Raw genomic sequence first — 15,632 nt, 5'->3', positions numbered from 1 at the left:
CAAAACTGAATGAAGATTGACTGAACTCCAAATTGGGGGGCTATAATAATTTCTAGGTTCGTGTTTCCAGCCCTTTTGAAATACCTTAAAAATTAAAATTTGAAGGTGTGTCGTTATAGTTATCATTTAAACAAATCTAAACACTCCACAATGAGAGTTTAGGTTGTGCTTGTGGCGTCACTTGCATTCCAAAGTATGCCGCATGACAGAAGAAATCATGTTACATATAGTACATATATTTTTCATATCTACTTATTTGAGTGGATTATAGCAAAAAAATGAAAAAAAAAAGTTGATAGAATAATTAATGAATACATTTATTTATTCATTAAATATTAAAAAAATATTGAAAAATGCAGTAATGCGGCTGATACCTGTCAATCATATGCCAATGATTATTAGTTATTATTATTTGTAATTTATTAAGAGAATATTATGAAAATGTCGTTTTTCTCTTGTTAAACTCCCACATCCGAGATTTGACATGCAAGCGTGAATCGGTTTTACTATTACAATATTACCTTCCTGGAGAAATAGACACTAGTAACACAAAATGGCACGTTAAAATGAAAAGAGCATCTCCAGTTTTCAACGTTTAGAGCACGCGGCTAGAGTCCAGTCATAATACAGCTAAGTGGCAGAACCAGAAAGCGGACTGAGTTTAAAGGAAACAGATGCCGGCGGGGACGCCTGTCGAGTAGAGTCGATTTCCGATCACACAGGTGAGGAGACCATCACGGACAAAGATGTGCGCCCGAGCTTCTACCAAAATGTTAGAAATACCAAAAGAGTTGAGATGAATCAGGGTAATGCACCAAAGCGTTGATGCTGAGGGCCTCGTTGCAATAAGTGCAGTATCTCAGCAGACAAAACAGAGACCAACAGTCCCAGGTAACCACAGGCGTATAGGAAATACCATTGTCTCCTTGACAAAAAACACAAAAAGAGCACTCCAGGATTAGGTCTGGTAGCGTTACCGTACATGCCCTAATCCACAGGATCAGGTAGCAGCACTGACCTTAGGCATACTTGTAGGCAAGCTTGAAATTAGTCCAAGTTCCCACAATGGTCTCAAACCGGAACCACAAAAGAAATATTTCATGGGCATGTACTTGAACATTAACTGAAAACGTGCGACAAACGTAGCAACTCCGCTGCCGCGTATACGGGAAGGCAAGCAACACCTTTGGGGATGTAGCTCAGTGGTAGAGCGCATGCTTCGCATGTATGAGGTCCCGGGTTCAATCCCCGGCATCTCCACGTCTTTTGAAGAATGACCCACATGCCGCCTTCAGACAGACTCTTACTCTGTGCTCCTTTACGCCAAATTCACCTCATAATGCAGTAACATCAAAATTCCAATCTAATGTGCCTTATGCCAGTCAATCGTTCACAGCTTTCTATTGGTCTTTAAGCTAAGCCACGAGAAAATATTTCATTTAAGTGTATTTGAAGAGACACAAGCCAATGCCAGAAGGAGCATCTCCAGTTTTCAACGTTTAGAGTCAGTGCAACGAAACTGTGGGGCAATTAGCTGGTGCACTTGAGGACTACATGGTTGCGGCTCAGCGTCAGGGAGGAAAGGCGCGCATCCTCTTGAACTTTCTCTCCAACGCAAGGTGCCACGGTTCAGCTAATGGCTGCATTGGCCAATCACGGACATGGGCGAGTGCATCTTCGGTGGACAGGCACGCTGAGCGATGGTGGTATAGTGGTGAGCATAGCTGCCTTCCAAGCAGTTGACCCGGGTTCGATTCCCGGCCATCGCAGCTCTTCTACGTTTGCTGCTCCACGGTGCGTGTCATATAGCAATGTGACTTAGTGCCCCTCTTTAAAAACATTGCACAACACATGCTACCAGAGTCCAACAATGATGCAGAAGAGCAAGTCCTCCCAAATGGTTTAGTAGAGCCCCTCCCTTGTCTAGTGAGTTTGGAGAACCAATGTAAGCCCGTATCACATATTTGAGCCTGGATCTGCTTAGCCGTGTACAAAGAACAGGGCCCTCATCTCCGGTTACGTGGCTAACAACACCTAAATGTCTACTAAAGAGCACGCGGCTAGAGTCCAGTCATAATACAGCTAAGTGGCAGAACCAGAAAGCAGATTGAGTTTAAAGGAAACCGATGCCGGCGGGGACGCCTGTCGAGTAGAGTCGATTTCCAATCACACAGGTGAGGAGACCATCACGGACAAAGATGTGCGCCCGAGCTTCTACCAAAATGTTAGAAATACCAAAAGAGTTGAGATGAATCAGGGTAATGCACCAAAGCGTTGATGCTGAGGGCCTCGTTGCAATAAGTGCAGTATCTCAGCAGACAAAACAGAGACCAACAGTCCCAGGTAACCACAGGCGTATAGGAAATACCATTGTCTCCTTGACAAAAAACACAAAAAGAGCACTCCAGGATTAGGTCTGGTAGCGTTACCGTACATGCCCTAATCCACAGGATCAGGTAGCAGCACTGACCTTAGGCATACTTGTAGGCAAGCTTGAAATTAGTCCAAGTTCCCACAATGGTCTCAAACCGGAACCACAAAAGAAATATTTCATGGGCATGTACTTGAACATTAACTGAAAACGTGCGACAAACGTAGCAACTCCGCTGCCGCGTATACGGAAAGGCAAGCAGCACCTTTGGGGATGTAGCTCAGTGGTAGAGCGCATGCTTTGCATGTATGAGGCCCCGGGTTCAATCCCCGGCATCTCCACGTCTTTTGAAGAATGACCCACATGCCGCCTTCAGACAGACTCTTACTCTGTGCTCCTTTACGCCAAATTCACCTCATAATGCAGTAACATCAAAATTCCAATCTAATGTGCCTTATGCCAGTCAATCGTTCACAGCTTTCTATTGGTCTTTAAGCTAAGCCACGAGAAAATATTTCATTTAAGTGTATTTGAAGAGACACAAGCCAATGCCAGAAGGAGCATCTCCAGTTTTCAACGTTTAGAGTCAGTGCAACGAAACTGTGGGGCAATTAGCTGGTGCACTTGAGGACTACATGGTTGCGGCTCAGCGTCAGGGAGGAAAGGCGCGCATCCTCTTGAACTTTCTCTCCAACGCAAGGTGCCACGGTTCAGCTAATGGCTGCATTGGCCAATCACGGACATGGGCGAGTGCATCTTCGGTGGACAGGCACGCTGAGCGATGGTGGTATAGTGGTGAGCATAGCTGCCTTCCAAGCAGTTGACCCGGGTTCGATTCCCGGCCATCGCAGCTCTTCTACGTTTGCTGCTCCACGGTGCGTGTCATATAGAAATGGGACTTAGTGCCCCTCTTTATAAACATTGCACAACACATGCTAGCAGAGTCCAACAATGATGCAGAAGAGCAAGTCCTCCCAAATGGTTTAGTAGAGCCCCTCCCTTGTCTAGTGAGTTTGGAGAACCAATGTAAGCCCGTACCACATATTTGAGCCTGGATCTGCTTAGCCGTGTACAAAGAACAGGGCCCTCATCTCCGGTTACGTGGCTAACAACACCTAAATGTCTACTAAAGAGCACGCGGCTAGAGTCCAGTCATAATACAGCTAAGTGGCAGAACCAGAAAGCGGATTGAGTTTAAAGGAAGCAGATGCCGACGGGGACGCCTGTCGAGTAGAGTCGATTTCCGATCACACAGGTGAAGCGACCATCACGGACAAAGATGTGCGCCCGAGCTTCTACCAAAATGTTAGAAATACCAAAAGAGTTGAGATGAATCAGGGTAATGCACCAAAGCGTTGATGCTGAGGGCCTCGTTGCAATAAGTGCAGTATCTCAGCAGACAAAACAGAGACCAACAGTCCCAGGTAACCACAGGCGTATAGGAAATACCATTGTCTCCTTGACAAAAAACACAAAAAGAGCACTCCAGGATTAGGTCTGGTAGCGTTACCGTACATGCCCTAATCCACAGGATCAGGTAGCAGCACTGACCTTAGGCATACTTGTAGGCAAGCTTGAAATTAGTCCAAGTTCCCACAATGGTCTCAAACCGGAACCACAAAAGAAATATTTCATGGGCATGTACTTGAACATTAACTGAAAACGTGCGACAAACGTAGCAACTCCGCTGGCGCGTATACGGGAAGGCAAGCAACACCTTTGGGGATGTAGCTCAGTGGTAGAGCGCATGCTTTGCATGTATGAGGCCCCGGGTTCAATCCCCGGCATCTCCACGTCTTTTGAAGAATGACCCACATGCCGCCTTCAGACAGACTCTTACTCTGTGCTCCTTTACGCCAAATTCACCTCATAATGCAGTAACATCAAAATTCCAATCTAATGTGCCTTATGCCAGTCAATCGTTCACAGCTTTCTATTGGTCTTTAAGCTAAGCCACGAGAAAATATTTCATTTAAGTGTATTTGAAGAGACACAAGCCAATGCCAGAAGGAGCATCTCCAGTTTTCAACGTTTAGAGTCGGTGCAACGAAACTGTGGGGCAATTAGCTGGTGCACTTGAGGACTACATGGTTGCGGCTCAGCGTCAGGGAGGAAAGGCGCGCATCCTCTTGAACTTTCTCTCCAACGCAAGGTGCCACGGTTCAGCGAATGGCTGCATTGGCCAATCACGGACATGGGCGAGTGCATCTTCGGTGGACAGGCACGCTGAGCGATGGTGGTATAGTGGTGAGCATAGCTGCCTTCCAAGCAGTTGACCCGGGTTCGATTCCCGGCCATCGCAGCTCTTCTACGTTTGCTGCTCCACGGTGCGTGTCATATAGAAATGGGACTTAGTGCCCCTCTTTAAAAACATTGCACAACACATGCTACCAGAGTCCAACAATGATGCAGAAGAGCAAGTCCTCCCAAATGGTTTAGTAGAGCCCCTCCCTTGTCTAGTGAGTTTGGAGAACCAATGTAAGCCCGTATCACATATTTGACCCTGGATGTTCTTTCACAAACCACACATAAATCTCTGTCAATTTATTTAACCAAATCTATAATGTCATAATTTGTTCAGTTTATATGAATTTACCTATATTATTAATTTTCCGTTTTCATAATGTTTTCTACTTGGACCCAAACACCGACAGAAATATCTAGAATCTGGTGCTGTCCATCAGGTACTTGTTTTCAAATGCTAAACTATCAGAACTGTCCCGGAAAACCCTCTGATGTCTAAATCCACTTTTAAGTATCAATGTTCTCTCATTGCCTGTTGCCTCTTAGAAAGTGCATATAGACTAGAACCTTAACAGTTTATACACTAAACTGCATGTTGCTCTCATTATGGACTAAATTAAAACTTCCTTTGTAAAATGATCAGCTAATTTCTAATAAACTCACTAGCAGCATATACACCAACACCATATAAATAGCAAATCTTCATAAAACTAGTGATATAAAAATAAATTTGACAGTAATTACGATTACCACATGAATAGTTATAAAAATAATTATGTTAAAAGATCAACCAGTGTAGCCGGGATAAGTGGATAACCACATCACAGGCAGCAAAGAATAAATCTCAGTCGTAACTAGATTGGGATTAATTGATCCAATATTTGTTCAACCAAGTCAATGATAAATTCAGCCAGAATATCTGGAAAATCCCAGCTTAACCCCTTATCTTGGTTTGGTGCAGCACCCCTCTGCCCATTGCAGTTGTTTGTCCATTTGTTAACTGGATACTTGTTTACAGTAGGATCCTGAAGTAAAATGCAATACTTGTGCTTATCCATCTATGTGTTGCTTTCAAAAATGTATCACAACATTCACAATCTAAACTGTTCCTTTTACATATACCTATTCCCATCTCTGGGTGTTCATTTGCTGTTGTAGTGGATGTAGGTTGGTCAGACTGCAGGTTCAAAGCTCAAAGTACTGTGAACTGAAGAGAAGCTTGAGTAGTGGATCATAGACTATTAAAACTGCTCTAAATATTTACCACTTAAATACTACACCACCACTTATTGTATTACAGATACTGTAAATGGTGGTGCTCTTGAAAATTACCCAAACACCCCCCGATACACTAACAACAAGAATGATCATGGTGACTCAGTGTATAATTAAAAGAATCAGCACCTTTTTCTGCTATATTTTCTATATTCACAGGAAATGAAACAATTTAAACACTGTAAAAAAGTCTAAATCATAATTATGAATCATGCAAGGCACAGCAGATAAAGTGATGATAAAGTCTCATCAACAGTGAGCACCTAAAAGACAGTTGTGTGTGCTACCACCAGTAGATGGTAGTATTTGTCTGTCATATTTAGAGAAAGCCAGCAAACGTGCTGTAATGCAGATCAGAGGCAACCCCCTGCACTAGAGAGCTCACCTCCCACTCACTGACGCTTTAAGAAAGAGGAGTAGGTCTGAGCTAGCGGAGAAACACTTTACACATATCAATCACTTGGGTTTCCCTAACGTAAAATCAGTAGTAGATATTGTCTATGACTAATTAGGAACAATTTAAAGCAAGTAAAGTAGCAGGGAGCTCCATTACAACTTTATTCACACCTCATCTGTTTCACCCAGCTGTTAGCTGGGGAATTCAGGAAAACCCACAATAAGTAGCTGTCATCAAAATGTTACTTTGGGTTTTTTTTTTTGTCTTTGTTTTTTTTTTTTTTTTACAATTTTCTTTCTTTTTCCTCCTGAAATAAACATTATCAGTCATTTAAGTATTGACTAAATGTCACCACTTTGGCCTTCAAATGTCTTGCACCATACAAAGAGGCTATACAGAAAATAATTTGAATGCAATGGGATATCCGTGCAGACAGCATTAGTGAGGGAGTATGCAAATCTTTTTCTAAAATAAAAGTAGTAACACAACATAAATATATTCTGCTACAAGTACATGTGCAAGTCTATTAATTCAGTCTTACTCAAGTAAAAGTGTAAGTGCAGTATCATTAAAAAAAGTATATATTATTACCCATCTGAATGTTGTCCTTAAAAATGCCTGAACTTGTTTTAATGTTAAATTACCCTGTGTAGAAATATTATATAAGGGAGTGTACCGTTCTTTTATCAGAATTATCTGGTAACTAAATACTTTTTACTTGGTTAAATGTGGTCCAAAGTGGCAGCAAGAGGTATGGAGTTTATTAAAAGGCAAATACATACTTGCATACAGCAGCCTATTGTAAAGTCAATGTACTTCAGTAACTTTTTACTACCAGCAAAGAAGTGGGAATTCAAAAGATATGTGAAAGTGAAACATTTCAGCAGAATTTCACTGAATGAAGACCTATGAGACACTAAGGAAGTCAACTGTTAATTACTGAAAAACCCATATTAGTGTGGCGTCAGGCAGTGCTGAATGGTTCCTTCATCACTTTAGTCCAACCAAGGATTTCTCTGAACTTTAGCAAACATCATACCTGCTAACAAAATGTTCAAATATTTTATCATCTGCATGTAAAACGTTGGTGTTAGCACTTGGCCCACAGCACAGTCCACAGTCTGTGTACAGCTTCTGAGAACAGTTAGTGTGGCTCTACACATTTAGTCTAAACAAAATTAACATCCCGTGACCTACATACGTAATACCACAAGCGGGTGCACTAAGTTTTGGTGGTTTCACTTCACAGTAGACAGAATCTTATTTCTTTATTTACTTTTAGTAAAGAGAAAGAGACAGCCAAAGAGAGAAGGGACCTTATACGTCCCCCACCCACTCATGTTTTTGACGTAGAAAGATCATTCTGTTTTTTCCATTAACACTTCTCTGTGACTGCGCACATCATCTTTGTATTGAAGGGTAAATTGTGCATATGAATGCTGGTTTTAGAGCTTGAAATCAGTAAAGGTTTCAAGCAAAATTCTCTTTTTAGCTTGTTAGTAAGAAATATGAATATACCCATGTTAACGTCTATTATATGCATATTCATATATATTTGCACCTACTGTAATACACAGACACATAGACTGTATTGCACCATTTATACAGCCAAAAAAAAAGAAAGTAGAGTCAAAAATACGGACATGCTGAATGTTTTGATTTCACAGTAATCTCCCCTAGTTGTCAAGCGGCAAATCCAAAATGAATAATCTGTTTAAATGACTAACTACCTCGCACAGAAGTGAAATATAACAAACAATATGGGATTTTCATTTTATTGCTCTTTTATTGCATTATGACTGATACTGTACATTTTTAAATTCTAGGTAATTTCTATGCTGAGTACCATAAAAAACCGAAGTAACACAACGGCCTTTTAAGTAAAAAGCAGGGCTCATCTCTTAGGATGTACAGCACACAAATCAGATACCACATGCATTCCACAGAAGGGTCATTTGCACAACACAATAATACTAACAATATTCCACGGGAATAAACAAGAGGAAGTCCCTAAAGAACTACACATTGTACATGTTGCACACAGTGAACACATACTTTAACAAACAGCTTAAATTGTATGTGTTAAAAGCCTTTTTTTTTTGTTTCATAAGAAAAAATAGCATATTGTTGTGTTAACTGTCACATTGAACTAAAGCGTGCACAAACATTACACATTTAGATCATTCAAGTAGTTAATGCTAAATTTATTTGCAATGGATCTTATGCAACCACCGTCCTGCAGTGTTGTCCATTTCAGCTTGAGCTGGTTCCAGCTATTCCATGTATTCGTTGCTCTTGCAAAAACTTTCACTTCATAAACCACGTCGCCTGCAGCTGTCTTCCTGCCTGTCAGCATTTGTCAGTCCTTCACAGTGAAGAGTGAGCCACTCTATACGAGAAGGCTAAAAATAAATGATCAGTTGGCTCATTTTGCCACAAAAATGGTGAGTTATGGTGAGGAGTTAGCCATATTCCGAGGTGGGAGGTCCTGACACCAGCTTGCAGTGACCTGACAAAGCGCCAAGGTCAATGTACAAGGACCCCTTTCTCCTCATGTGGCCTGAGTCTTCAGAGTAAAGCGCAGATTCTGCAGAAAGATAAAATTCATGTATAAATTTTGTTGGCATATTTAGAATTCAGTGTTTTTCCTTGCAAATAAGTACAAGCTTGTTATTTTGTGATGGCAATATGGCACCTAGGCCCTTACCCTGTGTGGTGTCGTGGTGCTGGCTCTGTTGCCGCAGCATTGTATATGTGGCCTCCTCCAGTGCTGAGTCGAGGCTCCAGCAGCGTGGCTGATCCTCCCTGGGCGGATTGATGGCCTCATCCTTCAGCAGTTCGGATGCAGAACTCCGCAGAGCAGGGTTCCTCTCCAGGGCTCGCTCCAGGAAAGAGCGCATGGCCAAGCTGCAGTCCTCTGGTATGTCCTCCACAGGGGGTGCCTGCTTGTGGATCTGTTTGGAGATTGATGAGGCAAAATTAGCATGAAAAAACTGCAGTGTGACAGAGAGAAAACAAAAAGTTTCATATAAGGTCAAGGTTTATAAATATCCAAAAACCCACCATCTAGAACTCATCTAGGCAACGTCACTCTTTCTTTTTGAGTGTGACTGTGGGTAGTAACATGTTTGTTGTAAAATGAATTGAGGAAGAATAGCTAAGCTCAATCTGTTGAAGTGGCTTTGCCATGTAACATTACTTCTCCATGACGGTAGTTTCACAAGGAAGTGAGTAATTGTTTATTCAAAAGAGCTGATAAGCATCAAAAAACTGAAATGGCACTTCTTGAAAGCACAGAATTATTGTCATGGAAAACTTTTAAAAGAAACAGAAGTAGTGACTGACAAAATGGGTCATCTTTTTTTCCTCATCACGATCTAGACTGTCTAAGACCTGAACACAGTCATGGAAAATTGTGTCACTTTTAGAAATGCAGCAAGAAATGACATACTGTCTACCTCACAGCATGACATGTGAGTGTAATAAGGTGTAAAGTAATAAAGTGAGAGGTGCGCTACTGGCTAGAGGAATGCATCAGGAAAACACAGGAAATACTTTGCTACAAATAGAGAATATTCAGGTCATGTGCTTCTAATCTTGATTAAGTCTTCAAAGACATACAGATAAAGTTTGGCTTTAATAGTACTTTCTTATTTACTTGCATATTATGAGATTAAAAAAGGAACATGTTTTATTGTTCATGTATAATTAAGAACAAAAGTCAAAGCAAAACAGTTTAACATGTGAGCTTTTTAAACCTGCAATCAATTTTATGACCATATGGGTGAATGGAATAAAGCTATTTTTACTATACAAAAGGTGAAAAGGCATAAAAAAAAAGCCTATTTGCAAATGCTGCAGACACAGAGTGTCTATTTTTACAGGCCCTTGATGATTCGCATTAATGCAAAGTTGCATTAAACACAAGAACTGGTGATAAAACTACATAGCACTGATTTGCATAAGATGTGCCATAAAATTATGAAAAAAGTGGACAATAACTGGACAAAGAAAATCCTAAAAACCTCACATGTGAGACGACTGACTGACTGAAATTGTTTATGGTTGACTAATTTAATAATAACTAATTATTACAGATCTATAACAATTGAAATGCTAAATTTGAATTATTGAATTATATCACTCAGGACAAAATTAGTGGACAACACAACATATTGTCATGACCATATATGATACCAAACTGCTAACATGGCTGTTATAAAATGTTCAATACTTACAATGTAAAGGTAGGATGGGTAGGCAGTGCGTGGGTATCTACGGACCCAAGGAGGGCTACCAGTCTGCATGTGGATGATGGTGGTGCCTAGGCTATAGATGTCTGTCTTGGTGCTATGTCCCCGACACAGAACCAGCTCTGGACTCATATACATCTAAATAAAAGAAAGATCACGTTAGATTATTTATATAATTTACATTTAATGAGGCTGCTGTTAGCATAGTGGCAGGGAAAGAGTGAAAGGGATCCTGTTTATTCAGTGCAATAGAACTAACAGGAAACAACCTCTTGCAATAAAAGGGGGTTTTCGTTTCAAGTTAACCTTCAGATACATTCTGTGTGTGTGTGTGTGTGTGTGTGTGTGTGTGTGTGTGTGTGTGTGTGTGTGTGTGTGTGTGTGTGTCATGGTGAAGGCAGAGAAGAGGCACGTTGCCCTTTACAGTGTGAAAAGTAAACATAGAACCAGAGGTCATCTCTCTTCACCATCATCTGCACTTCTCTCTCTTTCTCTCTGCTGGAAATTCCAGCCTGCTCTTCCATGTTAATGTAAGCCTGAGAAGCCCTGCATATTTGCTAGTGCTGTCTCTCTTAATTTGACCAATGGGTGTCTGCCCTGGGACTTTCCACAGGCCAAGCTATGTGCAGCATGTGCATGCACACACCTATATACAGACTCACAGGTCACTTCACGGGGAAGCTACAACGACAGCTCCAACTTGGGAGACATCTCATGGATTAGTCAAAAAATTCCCAAGTGCTGTTTAAAACATCTGCTCTGAGGTTGCACAGCATAAGCAAACTATTATTAGCATCAGTATAGTCAATGAGTGCACAGAGTACTGACTCACTTTCTACATATAATGCTGACAAGTCTTAGGACTGATCTGACAAAATCCCTGGGGAAGTCTAGTCTGAGTCATGAGTCAGGATGACTGTGGCCTTTTCTAGTGAGTTCAAAGAAGGAAAATGTATTTTTTATTGGAGTAAATAATGTATCTATTCATGCATTGTGTGAGTATCTTATCTCTAGCTTTTCTTACCTCTGTTCCTCTCAGGTCTCTGGGTATGTAAATGTCTTCTGTCATCTGCACTGTCAGGCCGAAGTCCACCAGCACTGCCTTGTCTGACATCAGGACAATGTTACTGGCTGAAAGAAGGAAAGACAAAAAAGAATGAGCAGATTTGCACTTTTTCTTTTTTGCACAGTATGTTCAGTGTTCTGCTTTCTTTTGCAGGCTGGTGTTTGAGCTCTAACTAATATGTTCTAATTATTAACTAATGAACTAATTCTAAAGGCCACTGAAGCCTCCTTAAGCAGCAGTAAGTAACATGCTTTGAGCAAAGCAATGCGACAGATAATTAGAGAGCTTTGTCTTTCATGACAAGTCACTTCCTCGTGCTTAAAAACTTCACTGAAGGATAATTGCATGTTTTTGTCACAGTGAGAAATCAGGGAGAACCACAGCGACATGTGAGAGGGCCAGGCTGAGCCATGGTGTAATTCACATGCCTCTCAGGATCCTACATTTAAGTCTGAAAAAGCATGTGAAACAGGCTGGACTTTCCAGACAGCAGACAAGCTTTGAGGATATGAGGCTGATGGAGGGCTGAGTATAATGCTTTCATCATGGCAGCACTGCTGTGGTTCTACAAACGTAACAACAACCTCATATCAAACCACAGCTGGGATACGCCTGTCTTTTTGTAATCTCAGTCATCTCAGTACAGCATTTTTTTTTTGACGGTGTGACCTGGCTTCCTTGAACCTTTCTTGAAAAGCATACTTTAAATTTACAGAAGAGGATATTCAAACAGTGTGAATGACTCCCGGTGTCAGATATCAGCTGAATTTCTCTTGAATTGTTGACTGCAACCGTCTGTGCCCTCGCTTTGACGTAAAGAGGGTAAAACTGACATTACATAAGTTTTGCATCTAATACAATGTAGTCCAACCATAAAGTACACTCAACAATGAATGAGGAAATTATTTTTCTATTCGCTCTTACGTTTGATGTCGTGATGGATGACTTTGTGAGAGTGCAGGTACTCAAGACCCCGCAGCACTTGCTTGGTCACCCAGATGATCTCAAACTCCCTCATGGGTCCGTAGCTGTCCAGCTTCTCCAGGACAGAGCCACCCTCTCCAGCCTCCATGAACAGGTGGACCGTCTGGTCCCAGAACAGAGTGCCATAGAGCTCAGCTATGTTCTCGTGTCGGAACCGGGCTTGGAACTCCACATCAGCTGCTTTAAAGTTCTCCATGGGAATCTGTAAAGATGATGACATGTAAATAAACTGTTAATGTGATAACAACTGTCACTGAGAAGAACAGCACCTGCCTACCTGCACCTTTTAACTTCACTGGTTAAAATATTACATTTGTTTAATGTGCTTCATGTGGGGTTTACGTGCAAAACTACTTTTAGTCTAGTAAAGTCACAGCCATACTAAGCATACAGTCATGCCAAGAGAAATATAAAGAATTTGAGAAGTAGATGGAATCAGCCACCCTGGTTTGCTCTAGAGTTTAAATCTGAAGAGGATCTGGCTACCAGCCCCTCAAAAGCCAGCTGACCTATTTTTTACACACACAAACAAAGATGTAAAACACGTGGTTTAGGGGATTCTGAATTGATGTCTTACTTTGGGACAGAGTTAAAGCTTTTAGCTTTCACTTTTTCCATGTTTCTCTTCTCATCTAACCCTCTACAAGAAAACAAACAAGCGTGTTTCTCAACTGCCCCCTAAAAGCATGCCTGTTACACAATGGGTGATTTTTTTCAGTCATACTGTAATACTGTTATCTGATGTTGTCTGCTGATATGCAGGAAGCAAGCACTAGTGCCAGTAAGTCCTGTATTGATGTATGTGTTTTAGACACTGTTTTGTTGACACTGATTGTACCATACACTGTGTGAACATAGCATTCTTATGATTACACAGTGTATTATACAATCAGTACTAGGTAGGAAACTACTTCTTCCTCTTGTGTCATTATTTTCCAGGTAAGAAAAAAGTAAACACAATATGTCCCACCACCCCCTCTCCAACTACCCACTCAACAAGGCAACATGGCTGTGCATAGATATAGATAAGTGTATAGATAGGAACAGAGATCAATCTTCAGTCCTTCAGATGGGCTGTGGGAAGTTACAGTTAAATTTCCATTCTTGCAGTGTTCTTGCTCCATTTTGTCACAAAACCCTGGTTCTTCTTTTAACAGCACTCTTCCTCTTTTTCTTACAGAGGAAACGTGCATGTCATGCTGACATTAACATTTGTTCTTTAAACACAGGTGTAGTTGCTTTCTGAACAATTTTTTACTTGGCAAGTAAAGTATTTGGCATCTAGGCCCAGAGTTCTGAGAAATCAGTGCAGGCTGAATTCCAGACATTGCTCAGCAAGACTCACCAGTTTGCAAGCCATTCTCTTCCTGGTTGTGGTGTCCTGAGCTAAGTGGACTTTCCCAAATGAGCCCTTGGGCACGAGGCCAGACCCAGGATTCTTGCAGTTTAATTTCCATGGAAACAGCAGCACATCCATGTTGATCTGGTAGCGGCCTTTTTTTACAACAATGTCCTTCTGCAATAAAAAAGAAAACAGATAGTTAAAAAACCACAAGAACAATTTTTTTCCAAAGCTGATCATATGGAAAACAAACAAACAAACAAACAAAAATAAAACACACACATTCTCACCTTATTCAGCAAGACTCCCATCTCCTGAGGCAGGTGCTGCAGGGCTGCTGCCTGCATATTGGAGAGCAAGTTGACAAAAGACAGGAGGTCTGTCACTGTCCCATACCGAACACCACCAACTGCATCAGAATAGTCTTTCTGCTCGCTCGCCAAGTCCCCTGTCTCCTCATTCTCATCCATCTCCTCCTGGGAGAGACCTTCGTCTTCGAACGACAAACCTCTTTCCTCCCCCTCCTCCTCCTCTTCCTCAAGCCGATACAGAGTCTCTGCAGCGTTGATGATGTCCTCTATATTCATGTGAGCCAAGAGCAGTTCAATTCCACTATGATATTTGTAATCCATCTTGATGCTTGACTTGCACTGTTCAATCTAAAATTAAACATAAGTGGTTCAGTTTTTAGACAATGTTCAGTTCAGATCAGATTTGGAAGAAATCCTGTCTGTGCCACATAGGATGAACAGTGACACTACCCTGATGCACTGAGGCGGTTAAACTGGGTTGATACACAGCTGGGAGGTACTCCAAACACATGAAGGGAATTTCACAGAAAAGCTGGGAAGCCCCCAAGAAGGCTTGGCTATCCTGCTATAAAGTACCCGCAATGCAGATCATGTATGTGTAAAACGAATTAAAAATAAATACAAAAGTTAGTTACTCATTAATGCTTTAGGATGAGCTTTGAATACTAATCATGCTTATTAAGCAAATTCTGACATGCAAATCATACACATTTGCAAATGTAGGGGGGTTTCCATCCCCCGAAAAGCGATGTTAAAACTGAACAAACAATTGAGTGCAAAGTGCAAATTCCTAAATGCTGCCTCTAAGAACTCGCTTTGGGATGGTGTACGGTTATTAAATCTAATAAGTCTCAAATATTCAACGGGGATTGCTCATTTCAGCAGCAAACGCTTTGATCATCCGATGATACACAGTAGTTGATCATAAAGAAACATGCTTCAGGGTACTCACCATAATCTCTGAGTACCGAGCTCAACGCAACAGTCGTCTCTCCATCGTGCGTCGACACTGTCGTCCAGAGCGAGGTCGCTTCGTCTTTAGAGGGAAGTAAACAGAGGAAGTGTGGTCGATCAGCCCGTGTGGGAGTAGCTTTAATGTCAGGTGCCAAGCCTCTGCTCTTTGGTTTCCTTTCCTTTTCTTCCGTTTTGTCAGATGAAAACAAAATGAATGTGGCTTGTTGTGCTGAGGCACAGAGCATCGTCTTCTGCAGAACCGCTGGGTGTTTTCCTACGGACAAGAAGTGTTTTGTTGTTTTGTCAAGGGCAGCACTTAATATCAAGTCAATGAGAAATGTAACATATTGGAGACATTTAAGACATAGGCTAAACAAAAGGGGGGGGGGGTTCATATTTAAGTATATCTGTGGCTCTTTGCAGTTACACAGTACG

At 41.4% G+C, this 15,632-nt stretch overlaps 1 protein-coding gene and 6 non-coding genes across 7 annotated transcripts; 6 read left to right on the top strand and 1 right to left on the bottom strand.

The window, feature by feature from the left end:
* The first annotated feature begins 1,188 nt into the window (after positions 1-1,188).
* On the top strand, positions 1,189-1,260 carry trnaa-cgc. Its single transcript has one exon. It is a non-coding gene; the product is annotated as a tRNA-Ala (tRNA).
* Positions 1,261-1,697: 437 nt separating this feature from the next.
* Positions 1,698-1,769, top strand: trnag-ucc. The gene has a single exon. It is a non-coding gene; the product is annotated as a tRNA-Gly (tRNA).
* Positions 1,770-2,640: 871 nt separating this feature from the next.
* On the top strand, positions 2,641-2,712 carry trnaa-ugc. The gene has a single exon. It is a non-coding gene; the product is annotated as a tRNA-Ala (tRNA).
* Positions 2,713-3,149: 437 nt separating this feature from the next.
* trnag-ucc lies at positions 3,150-3,221 on the top strand. The gene has a single exon. It is a non-coding gene; the product is annotated as a tRNA-Gly (tRNA).
* Positions 3,222-4,092: 871 nt separating this feature from the next.
* trnaa-ugc lies at positions 4,093-4,164 on the top strand. Its single transcript has one exon. It is a non-coding gene; the product is annotated as a tRNA-Ala (tRNA).
* A 437-nt stretch (positions 4,165-4,601) lies between these two features.
* Positions 4,602-4,673, top strand: trnag-ucc. Its single transcript has one exon. It is a non-coding gene; the product is annotated as a tRNA-Gly (tRNA).
* A 3,375-nt stretch (positions 4,674-8,048) lies between these two features.
* map3k8 (mitogen-activated protein kinase kinase kinase 8) lies at positions 8,049-15,332 on the bottom strand. The gene is made up of 8 exons (XM_026362595.1): positions 15,196-15,332; positions 14,223-14,591; positions 13,936-14,106; positions 12,531-12,792; positions 11,565-11,671; positions 10,526-10,678; positions 8,995-9,241; positions 8,049-8,874 (listed from the first exon to the last, which is right to left on the bottom strand). The coding sequence occupies exons 1-8, from the start codon at positions 15,196-15,198 to the stop codon at positions 8,750-8,752; spliced, it is 1,437 nt and encodes a 478-aa protein (XP_026218380.1). The 5' UTR covers positions 15,199-15,332; the 3' UTR covers positions 8,049-8,749.
* Between the last annotated feature and the right edge of the window lie 300 nt (positions 15,333-15,632).

This window comes from Anabas testudineus, chromosome 2, assembly GCF_900324465.2.
Source record: "Anabas testudineus chromosome 2, fAnaTes1.2, whole genome shotgun sequence".
Lineage (NCBI taxonomy): Eukaryota > Metazoa > Chordata > Actinopteri > Anabantiformes > Anabantidae > Anabas > Anabas testudineus.
This window is presented reverse-complemented; position numbering and strand designations above follow the sequence as displayed.